Here is a 14,098-nt window from a genome sequence, read left to right as displayed (position 1 = left end):
GCGCGCTCACGGGCTGCAGGCAGGTCAGCCCTAGCTTCATACTGGAGAAATGTCAAATATTGAACATCCTATCACTCATTTAGACAAAAGTAGATCAGAAAATAGGGCCCAGGTTGAAAAAACATTAGTTCCCCTTTAATTCTGCGTATTTTTTTATCCCAGGATGCAAGACAAATTTCAGATTTTTTTTTTCATACAATAAAGTGAAGTCAAATCTAAGGCTGCAACTATTATTTTCATTACTGACTAAAAAGATAAAAGGCTCAAAACAATTTCCTAGAGTCCAAAGAGACGTCTTCAGTTTGACTCCAAGTCCAACCAAAGGTCCAAAACACAAAGACTGTTCAGTTATGATTTTAAATGACAAAAATAAGTGGCAAATCTTCACATTTAAGAAGCTGAAAGCAGCAAATGTTTCACATTTTTGCTTGAAAAATGACTGAAACACATAACTGATTATCAAATTAGTTGGGGATTCATTTTCATGCGATCCACTAATTGTGGCAGCTCTACTAAATTCACACCCGCAAAACGATTCACATCCCCACGAGCTTCAGCTGTGCTTCTTGCTGCTTAGCAAATGTTAGCATGCTAACACGGTAAGCAAAAATGGTGAGCAAGGTAAAGATTATCTGCCATGAATCAGTACAGTAGCATTTCCATTATGAGCATGTTAGCACAGTGATGTTAGATGCATCCCTCTTCATCACTTCCCAGTGCTCACAAGTTTTAATGTTCGTTTAGAATAACTGTCACTGAAAAGAGTGTTGATTTAGGATGTGTTTGTCAGATCTGACTTTTTGCACCCTACATGTTAAACTGTCAGTTACTGTGCATGTCGTTAAAATTTCAGTGATATTGAGCGGTAAAGCATGTTGTGGGGAAACTAAACCTAAATGCACCTCTGGAGCTTTATTGGCTCAGTGTGTGACTCCTGTGCTGTGCTTCCTCCCTGCTGTCCTCTCTGTTCACATACTGCAGGTTAGCGCTGTCCTTCCCCCCGGAGCGCTGAGGTGAAAACTTGAGTGATGTTCCCGTCTAAGAGCGGCCCCTCTCACTTTTACACCAGCCTCCCCATCGTGCTCCCAGCGGGACATCCCTGTCATGCACCGAGCGCGAGGCTCCAATAAACGCTGATGCCGGTGAAGGCTCCTCATGGTGGGCGAGGCTGAAGTGCTCTCAAATGTGGCAACAGTGTTATCACTCAGAACTGCCTCATGTGGAGGTCATCGTGAAGCTGCCTGTCTAGGACTCTGTACACGTGACTTATGTGCTGCACTGCCATCGTACTCTCAACCCTACTGGCTATTAATTTTTACAAAATATAAAAAAAATCTAGAACTTGAAAAAGACCTAGAAGTGCATGTACCTACCAAATATCATAGGAAATCCAGCGCACTCAAGAAAAATGAAACCCACTGTGAGATAATTCCTTTGAATCATATATTCATAAATATTCATTGACAAATTAATATACCCAGACATCAAAGCGTCATTGACCAAGGTCAGTGTAATAGCGAGGTGTGTGTATGAGGGAGGGGAGTGTGAATTACACTTGTAACATCTCAAAAGCTTAAACAATCCTTCAGACAGGAAGTAACACCCGAATATAGTTCTACCCCAGATCTGTCAGCCGACGCTCTGCCTGCACGCCGTCCTCCAGATATGTTACATCTAATAACATAAAGCATCAACAAAAAGTGTCAAGTGGCTCTTGTAAGGAATCTAAATCAAAACCAGAGCTACTGTAGTTGGCTTCATTATCTATAAATATCACAATCTAAGATTCTCGATCTGCGCACGTCACATTCCTGGAGAAGTCTCTGGTGGTGGTGCTACAACACTTACTTTAGGAAACTGCTTGACTGGTATCAAAACTTTCTGGCCCAGTTTCATGTTCTTGTTGATGACGACGTCAATGAACTTCTCCTCTTCCTTCCCCTCGTCTTTCTGAATTTTTTCAATCTCTGCAAAGAAGGGAGAAGAAGAGTAATGAGCCAGTGTTGACAAGCAGGACATGCGCAAGACTGTGAAATGAACATTCTTGTCCTGTTTTATGGAAAAGTTCCACATTTTGGGAATACACTTATTCCCCTTTTTACCAAGAGAGAAATAAAAAGATGAATAACACACATGTCAAAACAACACTTTTTACATCAACCCAGCACTGTGTTGCAGTTTCTTCTGCTGTAGAGCATTTTGCCAGATACAGTTGGTGTGCACAGATTTGTCTCTGTACAGGCCAAATGGTACCAAGCATGGCAACCCCAAAGCTGCACACAGTCACTGCACTCAGCTGTTGTTCACCAAGAAATATTCCAGCATGTAACGCCATCTTAATGGACAGTTCACCCCTCAAATCAAAATTACACGTCTTCCCCTTATCTGCAGTGTGATGTATCAGTGTAGATTTTTCTGGTGTGAGTTGCAGAGTGTTGGAGGTATCGGCCGTAGAGATGTCTGCCTTCTCTTGAATATAATGGAACTAGATCGTACAAGGCTTGTGGTGCTCAAAGGGCCAAAAAAATATATTTAAAAAACTCAACAGCAGTGTCTCTTTCTCAAAAACATGACCCGGTTACTCAAGATAATCCACAGACCTTGTTGTGAGCAGTTTCACTTTCTTCCTATCAAACCACACCCACTAACTGTATCATCACCCAGAAGGAAGTGTGCATCTACTCATGGACGAGAGGCTCGCGCTAATGACAGCACAAGATGTAAACATTAATGGCTACCTCATCGGCTGAGCTGTAACGTTAGCTCAGTGGTGCTAGGTGAGCTAGCAGTAGATGCACACTTCTCTCTGCACGGTGATACGATTGGAAGGTTCAGTTCCGTAGAAGGAAAATAGTTCCTATATGAAACTGTCCCTTTAAACTATAACCTGATTTTTTTAAATTCTTGCAAGGGCTAAATAAACAAGATACTATTTTTTGGAAGAGCTAGAGTAGCTCTGTTCCTCCCTGCTTCTAATCTTTATGCTAAGCTACGCTAGCCATGTGCCAGATCAGGCTTTTTACTGAACTAGAGCTGAAACAACTGCTTGATTAATCAAGTGACAGAAGTAGTTGGATATTTATTTTCAATATTAAGTTGATAAGAAATTGTTAAAAAAAAAAAAATTCTCGGAAAAATTTCCAAACATTTTTGTGTCCAACTTGTCAGACGAGAGAATTTGCTGCAGGTGTTTAATCATTGCAAACTGAATAGCTTTGGGTCCTGGACGTTTGGCTGGACAGACAAAAAAAAATCATTTCAAAAACTGAATGAATCGTGAAGTCATGGAGAAAAGAAATCAACAGATTAATAATGAAAAAACATATGTATTAGTTGAAGCCCTAAAATTAACACAAAGATATGAAATTAGTATCAGTCCTCTCATTTTACATTCAGAAGAAAAGCACGTAAGCAGATTTCCCAAAATGTTGACATATTGCTTTCATTTGATTTAATCTGCTCGTCCATAGAATTAAAGGAAAAATTCCAAAGGCCCCATAAAAATATCCCCAGATGTCTTCAAATAGAATAATATGAAAAAACAATTGTATTTAATCAAATGGTATCATTATTGTTTGATTACATGACTTTTATTAACCAATTATTTTAATCACTGTTGATTAATTTTCTCTTAATTGACATGTAATTTCCCCAAGCAGTCGTCTGTAGATTTGCTCAACACTTAAAAGCCTTGTAAACAGACGATGCTAGATCACTTCAGCGTCACTCATTTCTCATACTAACTGAATCTCCAACACCATAGTATTTTTTAATTTGAGCAGAGATACCAATTTACTTCTACAGAAAAAAAAAGAAGATGGAGAGGACATTGGAGTTTGCACCTCCAGGCTACCAAAAACATTGGCTGTCACGCTTCTTCTTATGGGAGAGGTGGACTTTGATGTATTTGGAGATGTAACCTTGAACGTTTAATCAGATGGATAACATCTGTGTTTCAGTGCCAGGAAAATGGTTTCGCAGAGAGGGCAGCCGAGAGGTGCGGGGAAGCTACGACAAAGACTCCAGGCTAAAAGCCCAGCAGGGGACAGGGTGAGGCAGAGGGCGAACTCCATCACAGATTTATTTCTCCTGTTCTAAAACATACTTTAATGGGGAAAAAAAATATGATTAAAACAGAGAAGGTATCGTGCTTTACCTTTACGGTTCAGGTTTTAATAGAGATATTTGATGTGATGGTGATTAGATTCAGATAAAATGAGCTCTGTTTCAATCTGAAAACATGATAAACTCAAACATGTTCAAACACAAACCCAAATTTACCGCATACCCATTTTTCAATTACGCCGGGTCAGAATGAGCCTCACATATCAGCACTGCAAAACGATAAACCCAACAGTGATTTCCCAACAAAGCTCTGCAGCAATACATTTGCAGAATGTAATTAAAACCTTTGATATGAGTTTTAACGAGGATAAAAGAAGTATCAGTGAGATGGAGATATCTTTAAGCTTCAGTTTATCCCAAGGGGGGCAGAGAGTGCACATGAGGAAAAGACAACATTAATATTAATGCATCGCCTAGCAACATGCCAAGACGGAGTTTCCTCCTTCACCAGGCGTTGTCCTCAAAACATTCAGGCTCTGATATATTGGGAGATTGTGACTGAGGTTGTGTTTCAACTGCAAATCGTTCAATGTTTTTATTTTTAAAGCTTACAGCAATTTTTTTTTCATCTTGCCCGCAAAGAAAATGTTGCATTTCAAGTCCAAATAAGCCCCGCCAGTACACGGCAATCAATCAGCAGGTGGAAGAAGCAGCCAAACTGCAGCTTCAAATAAGCTCGCCCTCTGAACACGGCAACGCAGAATCAGCTGGAGTGAATTACCTCAAAGATCTTGGTTGTGCCGCAGTTTATGAGGGAGAAGATGTGGCCATGTGAACTGAGAACCACCTCCATCTCCGAGTCGTTGCCAAGTGTTCAAAGGAAAGAGATTTAAACATGCATCACTGATATACGCACAATGCGCCTGTTGTTTTTTTACCCTTCCTGCTCTATGAGACTCCTCTCCTCCAGCTGCAAATGGAAAGTGAATAGCGTGTTGTAATTTGGCCGTTTGAGAGGCACAACACATACCTTTATTGAATCAGTGCCGTAGACTCCTGGAGCTCATTGAAAAATATCACTAGGTGTCTCTTTCTCGATTGTTACGGCTGCTGTCTTTTATGTGAGTACACACCTTCCATTCAGCAACACTGCTGGAATGTGCTGTGTGAAGAATGAGAGAAGTTCAGCGGGTTGACAGAGCTTTTAAAGTCAATGTGTCTCGGCTGCTCTGAGACCCAAATGGAACAAATGAATGAAATATTCAATATCGAAGATTTCCTTAAGATATGATGTTTGACTCCACATGCTCTTGGGGAACCACTTGGCCTATATATTGTTGCATATGTATGAATATTCATGTCCCCTGATGAGGGCTGTTATGGCTGTGACATGTTGGTTATTCTTGTTGCTCAAGAGCTGCAGGATTTTCATTCCTTTGCTTCATTGCATTTTAAATTCTTTGGTTTCCAAGGCTCCAAAATTAAGGTTTGATATTACCCATGGCCCCTGACCACAAAGAGTTACTCTGTGGCCACTAAGTTTTATCAGGCATCTCTAAATAAACGAGACTGCATGTCTGAATGACTTTACCTGTTTAAATAAAGGTTAAATAAATGAATAAAATACCTACACTATGATCCTTCACCAAAGCAACGTCACAATTCTATAAACATACTCATTCATTTGCACCTGGTAGTTAATTTTCCAGCCCATCAGAGGGCTTTACAGCATATGACATCACTCTGTCCTTCCCTCACAGTGGATAAGGAAAAACTTGCCCTAAAAAATAGAGTTGTACCGATACCGATACCAGTATCGGAAATCCCTACGATACTGATTAAAATGCAGTATCGGGTATCGGCGAGTACAGCCTATGACCAATCCGATACCACGTAATGCCTCACGTCATTACGCATACGCACGCTACAGGCAAACGAAATTGTAATGGAGCGGAGTTTAAAAAGCATTCTACTGTAGCCTTTAAAATGTCTTTTTTACCAACTTGTGTGGCTGCACTTTAACCTGAGATGAGACATACAACAATTCATATCCCACCTTAACCTGAGATGAGACATACAACAATTCATATCCCACCCATTATTTTTTTTTTTACGCGTTGATATCGGATCGGTATTCGGTATCGGCAGATACCTAAGGTTCAGGGTGGTATCGGTACATCTCTACTAAAAAACAGTTCAACGTTCTACAAAAACAACGAACAGTACTCCTCACCAGCTAGCCAAGGCTTGAAACTAACGCCATCCTGTCGTCCCGATGATGGGACAGTGAACTGCCATTAAATGTGGCAACAGTAAAGTTTACAGTAAATACATGTAACGTTTATTCAAGTATTTCAGCTGGGTACAGTTTGGAGGCAATGTTAAAAGAACTTTAAGCTTGTTATCCTTGAAAACTGTATACCTACTGTAAGATTAAAGGATAAGTCTGAGTTATTACAACATGGGTATTATTTTCCTAGTTTTGGTCATCATTTGGAACTAGCAGAGTGGGGAGTTTTGGAGAAACTGGACTTTGGAGCAATGGGCGTTTGTTTTACTGTCGATGAAATGGGCTTACAGAACAATAAGACATTTTTTGGAGTAAAAGGGCTTCAGAACTTTGGGCTGAAGGAACAATGTCGGTATCAGTTTGTTGTGGCCTTTTAACAGCTTGCTGCTGCTTTGTTAGCTCATGCTAACTGGGCAGACGTTGACTGTGATGGCAGCAACAGAAAGTCTGCTGATCTGGCAGTGAGTCAGGACAGTCCCATATGAGACCCCTGATGCAAAAAGGGTTAAATGCAGTTATCAGTTACATAGAAACATATCCATATTACTTGGCACTGGGAAATTTTGGTCAATACCTTAGAGGTACTGAACACCAATACCCTGACCGAGCACTCAGTCACCAGAGAGTGGCCAGTGGGACAAACTGTAAGCAAGGCTGATTGTTGGCACCATATCCAGCTCTCATTGCGCTTGGCCCAAGCAATTATGGTACATAAACAAGGTCAACAAAAAGTTTGGGTATAAGATTTACTTTCATCTTTGTTTTCTCCTCCAATATGTTTGATGAACCCTCAGGTTTCTGACAAACATGTCTGATCAAGTTTTCAAAGCTCTGCAATTTACTCAGTGAGAATAATTTTATCTTTATTACAATTTATAATAGAAATAAAGGGATCAGTATGCTTCCAACAAGGTGCTTGTTGGATGACAGTCCTACAGTTATCCCCAGCTAATGCAATGATTGGCTAGAAGTGCAAAAGAGAGTACGCTGGTTTTGAACTTCTCTCTCAAGTTTTGTTTCTTATTCCTCACACACCCTCTCCAATAACTTTTCATGTGTGAAACTGAGTGCAACATTATGACTGTCTTTGAGCAGGGACAGTTGAAAAGTGTGTGCCTTTTTGCCCCATTTGTGTGATTCATTGAATCTTGCTGTCCACTTCCAACACCTGGCCTTGAAGTGCGGCCGTACCAATCCCAAACACTTTTGCACTGAGACAAAACTACTTTGTTTTAACACTGCCCAATCTTAAAGGCCAGCACAACCAAGATCAGACCTATATTGTGATAAACCAGGATTATTCTTTACTTCTTGTTATATGGGCCTCAGAACATCAAAGGAATAACACTAAACTGTGTATATTTGCAGCTCATAAGGTACATGACTCAAATTAAAATGGAGGAATGAAAAGAATTCAGCTGCTCTTCAGCTATAAAAATAACCAACAAGTCTGAGCAACAACAGCCCTCAGTGGAGGAAATGAACGCACATACTGCACACGGTGTCAAACATCACATACGTTAAGAAAGTCTTCAAAATTCAATATTTCCTTCAGTCACATGTGACACTCTGAGCAGTGGAGATGTCCTGACTTTAAAAAGCTAAATGTATTTTTTTTTTGCACTGCTTCACAACACTACTGCTGAATGGTAAACTCATATCATAGCAATTATCTCGGTGACTCCAAAACCACTAAAATAGTAACGCAATAAAAACTGCAATTACCCAGTAAGCAGTGACCACTAACAGTGTCCGCCTCTCTGGTTTCCATGGGCTCTTCTTGGCTAAGTTTTTCAAAACTTTCTCCAGCATCAAATATGTCAACTTTACAACCTTTGCACACATTAAAAATATATTTACAGTCTATAAAATGCGCGCGCCTGGGTGACAACACCCCACAACAGGACACCATCCCAGCTGTCTGCTTTTCTATTAGAAATGGATTCACTTAAAAGCAGCTCTGTGATTTAGGCCTCCCCATTTAAAATTCATAAGCTGGGTAGATTTTGTGGGATTATGCATGACTTCAGCTGCGTGCTGGAGAGTCGAGTTGGGGACGAGGCAATTGGGTCATTAAGTCTACCAATTTCGTGTTGAGGGGTGCGATACATCAGAAAGACAGTGTCTGCACACCGGGTGTGTCCCTTGTTACCGGACAAGACGTGAGGAAGATTCATAAGTACAGTAGCAGGATCATGTATCATTAAGTTATACATGTGATGAGTGTATTGTGCCTCAGTCCGATCTGTAATGCAAATAGAATCGTGAATGTGAACCATTTCATTACAGTTTATTGTGTTAAAGTTGTTAATGTACAGTTTTTAAAATGTTATAATTATTTTATTCTTTAGTCCATGTGTTATACACACACACACACACACACACACACACACACACACACACATCTGCCTAAACCAGAAAGTAATGAAGTAATGCTCCAACACATGTTACCCCCTAAAAAAATTACATAAACTGTATCTTGAACAGTTGGTGCGGCTTTGAATTTTTTAAAGGGTCCGACTTCCATTATATTAAAATGAAGGAGTATGTGACAGAGAAGTCCTTTTAGTTTTCATTTTAATTCTGTATCAACCATGACCTCCAAGTGTGTGAATTGAAGCCAATGCAGAAGTGCCAAAAGCTGCAGTTCCTCTAGTGGCCACTTGGGGCTGGCTCCAAAAGCGGGTCAACCCCCATAGACCCCCATGTTTAAATGTCCAACTTTACAGCAGAAATAAACATGTATACAGCCCGGTACATTTTTTTTTTTTTTGTCTCTACAGCCAATTTCCCCGCTCATGACTACTGTGTCGGGCGCAATTTTTTATATAACTCACCTGTTTAAATACCATTAAGGCTTAAAGTTATGCATAGTTAAGGGTAGAGTTGTACCAATACCGATACCAGTATCGGAAATGCCTCCAATACTGCCTAAAATGCGGTATCAGGTATCGGCGAGTACAGCCTATGACCAATCCGATGCCACGTAATGCCTCACGTCATTACGCATACGCACGCTCCAGGCAAATGACACGGAAATGGAGCAGAGTTTAAAAAGCATTCTACTGTAGCCTTTAAAATGTCTTTTTTACCAAATTGTGTGGCTGCACTTTAACCTGTGTCTTGATCTGTGTCAACACTGGATAATAATAACTAAACAAAGAGTTTTATGGCATTCATTCATACAACAATTCATATCCCATCCATTTTTATTTTACCTTTCTGTATCGGATCGGTACTCGGTATCGGCAGATACCTAGGGTTCAGGGATCAGAATCGGTATCGGGAAGGAAAAAGTGGTATCGATACATCTCTAGTTAAGGGCATGGCCGCGTTGAGTGGGGTAACATAACAATGCCATAACCCCTGATTCACAGAGTATAGGCGCGGACAGAGCTGCCGCTATAACAGTGTGTTTTCGGTTCATAAAAGTTAATTGTAACATTCTGTTCGGCTAAAATAACCGTGCTCATCGTTTTGCTGTACTAAAAGACCTTCTATGGAGTAGTTTTTCCAGTAAGTACATTTAGTTTTAATGGTATTAAACCAGTTTTTCCACTATCAAAAGTTAGCATTAGCTTTTTCACAGTTGACCTAAGCTGTAAATGCACCTTGTTTACCAAGCTAGCAGCTAGCGTTAGGGTTAGCTCCACCCTCTGTCCACATGTGGTCACTTTTGGCTCCAAAAATCCAAAAGGGCCATGCCGCATGCCAAACTCAAGGTTTCAAAACAGGAGTTCACAAAACAATTGTTGACATCACTGTGGCTACGTCCATGATGTTATACAGTCTATGTTTAGAACCTCAGCCTTAATAACCTTGTATTGCTTTTTTATGCTTTGTACTTAAGTTGTGTCAAATTTAACTTTTATCAGAAGCTAAACATCAGTTGACTGCAAAAAATCCCTCGCCAGTAAACCTAGCTTAGCCTGAAGACTGGAGGTGGAGGGAAACAGCTAGCATGGCTGTCTTCACAGTTCAAACATAAGCCGACCAACACCTTTAAAAGTTTACTAATTAACATGTCATATTTGTTTGTTTTATCTGAGCAAAAACCAAAATGTAAAAGCAGCAACTTTTTATTTCAGGTGGTTCTGCAACTGCTCTTTACCAAACAACAGATTATTCCTTCACTCAACACGTCTGTGCTAGCTGTTTCCCCCTGCTTCCCGTCTTTATGCTAAGCTAGGCTAATTGTCTCCCTGCTCTAGCTCCATACACATCGCATAGATGTGTGAGTGCTATCAGTCTTCTCATCTACATCTTGGCAAGAAGTCCTGTAAGTGTACTCCACAAAAATGCTGAAATTCTTTAATGTAAATGAAACAGATGCAGAAAAAGTGATGTTCATTCATTCTCCCAGTTCATGCTGAAGGATGAAAGCACTGGGTGGTGCACAGAGGAAACCGATCTATCCCAGACAACGCTACTGGGTATAATTGCTCTACACTGCAATATAAAAGAATGTTTACTTTTTACACTATGCGGGTTTCATTTCATATGACTGATTACCAACAATAAATGTAAGTGGTAAGAGTCAGTGCTGCTTTAATTTAAATGTGGAAAAATAGCATTGGGTCAGCAGTTCTCTAATAAGGCAGTCTGGGTGCCCTTAGTGGTGCCACTTTGGTAAACAATATGTGTGAAGCAAAGTTCACAGCTAACAAATATAATGAGAAGTACATTCTCCCTGGTGTACGCAGTGATTCGAACACTAATTATCCAGGACCTCACAGTGGCTTTGGATGTTCAAGGGAATTCAGACACCAGTTTGTGTCTCAAACGTTGAATTAGCTCGACACAGACTTTGGATTATAGATCTTGTGACACCTTTTCATGCTGTGAGCGAAAGCTGTGGATGATGGTAGCATGGAAATGAATGAAAACCCAACACGCTTTTTCCTTTCACAGAGCGAGTGGAGCCATATAACCCCATATCTTGGTTCAATTTAGCAGAACTGACTGGTGCTTTGGAATTAATTGTACATAAAAAAGCGTTTCATGCCACAGTTTTTTATGTCAGTGGCTCAACCTACAGGTATTTATCTAACTGTGGTATTTATCTAAGTGTGGTGCCCCGGAGCAATAAACGTCCCTCACAGAAACCTTTAAGCTGCAGTAAATACAGACTGTCAGGAGTTACATCTGCCTTTATGCACCGCTCACAGACATTCCTTTAGTCTAAAATAATAAGAGAAACATCTGACATTTAAATTAACAACTCAGTATGGGAACTTTTATTGTGTTTGATGTCAGACGTTATACGTTGAGTTACATTTGTTGTTTCTTGGCAACGCTGTCTGCATTCCTAATCATGAAATACCAACAAAACTGACAATTCTTCTGTATTCATTTTATGAATGTTATTATTATTTGCACCGCTCTCCATTTCACCGCAGCACAGACAGGATGCACCTGCATAGACGAGCTTAGCTCACACTGTGATTCCTTGTGTTAATAATTGAATTGAAAATTGGAAGACAGTGAGTTTCTCTTCTGCTCCAACAAACGTCTGAGGCAATGAGAATATATCTTGTCTAAATAGCACAATGGTAGTTTATTGGCAGCTTTCTGCCACTTCCTTTATCCCACTGATGCTGTATGCCGCTGTCTGCAGCGGACACACTCATTATTTTGTTGTTTTGCAATTACGGGTCAAATAAATGAAATGCTCAAACATGAATGCCGCATCATTATTCTCATTTTCCAGTTTCTATCCAGCAGAGCATGCTTATATAAAGACAATCAAAGGACATCGAGGTCACTCAGTGAGCTGAAATATTCAAACTAAAATGTAGGAAAGTTCGAGATGGATGCTTTTTCACTAAAATAAAAAGTCCTGTACATATTTAAAGACGCCGATAACATGCTGTCTCAATCAGCTTCCTACAATTAGCATTTTGTACATTTCTACAAACCAAAGGTACGTTACATTCGTTCACATTTTTTGCATACTTATATCAACGTTTCTAAACTGATGTAGTATATGAGCTGAGTTTGTCTTCTGGAGGTGGAAGGGATGGTGGATGGTGTGACATCTAGGCGTGATGGTTGCCAAACTGCAGACCTCTTTTCAACACCAACAAACAACAAAACCAAGTGTTAATTAGGAAGTCATCACTGTGTCTCCAGCTGCTCTTTGGGCACCAAATGTGGGTATTTTTATGTTTCATGTCACTCCCTCTCTCACTCTCCCCCTTCACACTTACCTGTCCTGTCTATTAAAGGCAAAAAAAAAAAGATATTTCTGCGTTTCCTGCCAAGATAGTGCCACCAAAATTGGGTATTTAAAGTCAAAACATGATCTTTTCCTCACCATAACCAGGGTATTTTTGTCCTTAACCCTTCCCACACGTTAATCACAGTGTTGTTGAAATGTAAATGAACACCAACTTTCTGCTAAAGTGCAATTAAGACATATTCGGGATTTGCAGAAAAATACAATACCAACATTTATTCTGGTGACTGGGTTGTTTGCTGAGTTGTGGCTACTGTGGCAGTTATGATATAATGTTAAACGCTAACATCAACACAAGCAGAAAAGAGTAACAGAGACAGTGAACTGACTCAGTTATGTTACATAAAACAAAATGTCCAGGTAAAGTTTACATTAGCCACATTAGCTACTGGTCCACATCTGTAAGGTTGTAGCAGGTAGTAAAACCTCTGAGATTATTGAACTGAACAAAAATGTGTTTGATTGTGATTTCTTCTTTTTAACCCTTTGACCTCTGCAATAGAAACATTGGTGATTTTGCATATATCTTTTTTTGTATCTCTCATGCTTTATATCCCTAAATCTGTAGAACCTAAAATAAAAGGTCATGTCAATAAACCATTATAATTCATTAAAGTACTGAAATTGTGCCTTAAAAAAGATTTTACAAAACAAAAGCACAAAAGACATTAATCCAAAAGATTTTTAAACTAAAAAATATGAAAAAAAAATCTCTAAAACACTCTATAAGTTATTTAAAGTATGTCCATTATTTAGTTTTTGAGATATGCTCATTTTTATGAGCAGAGTGAAAAGGCATTGTGACAGATTCATCATTAATTCCTGTGGTGCCACTGCGTTTTTGCATCACATGCAACACAGCGCAGCGACATCATTACGACAGACAACATGATGACGGGAAAGACAGAAGCCTTAGCTTCCTGCTGCAAAAAGCATCATGCTCTAGTATTGTGTTGTTTTTATCGAAACAGCGATCTCCACAGCTGTAAGGTAAGGTAAATCAAGGTCATGACATGATGGTGGTGAAGACGGGAGCCTTAGCTTTCTGCTGCAAAAACAATGAATTCTGTAATTGTTTTGGTTCTTATCTTAGATCTATTTAAACACAGTCTTGCAAACAACAATCTCCTGTTTTTATTCGATTCTAGCACTTTGGCATTTTCTGTGCCCAGGCCCAAATTTCTCTGTACCATTGTCTAAAGACTGGTTGCATTAAAATCCATAGTCATTCTTGGTCTAACGCAGTGCAACCAAGTCTACACACACGTCTGAATACTTATCTGCTTTGTCTTGACATTTGAGAAAATCTGAGAACATTTCCTGGTCTCAATAAATTAGGACAAACTGCAGTGCTTTAGACTTGTTTTTTATGTTGTCGCCTCGTCCCATAAAGACCGCACTAGACTGACAGACTGCCGAGGGTTTCGGGCAGTATGCTCAGTGCCAGAAACAGTTTGCCCCACACGCATTTCATGTGTGCTACCAGTGTGACCACACACATTTAG

General features: G+C 39.8%; 1 protein-coding gene across 2 annotated transcripts in view; it reads right to left on the bottom strand.

Moving 5' to 3' along the window:
- The window catches only part of khdrbs3 (KH domain containing, RNA binding, signal transduction associated 3), a 173,047-nt gene that overhangs the window by 95,241 nt on the left and 63,708 nt on the right, over positions 1–14,098 (bottom strand). For both annotated transcript variants that reach the window (XM_050035377.1, XM_050035378.1), the window contains exon 2: positions 1,849–1,967. In XM_050035377.1, coding sequence (XP_049891334.1) covers positions 1,849–1,967 — 119 coding nt within the window. The remainder of the gene's footprint in view (positions 1–1,848; positions 1,968–14,098) is intronic.

This window comes from Epinephelus moara, chromosome 22 (genome assembly GCF_006386435.1).
Source record: "Epinephelus moara isolate mb chromosome 22, YSFRI_EMoa_1.0, whole genome shotgun sequence".
Lineage (NCBI taxonomy): Eukaryota > Metazoa > Chordata > Actinopteri > Perciformes > Serranidae > Epinephelus > Epinephelus moara.
This window is presented reverse-complemented; position numbering and strand designations above follow the sequence as displayed.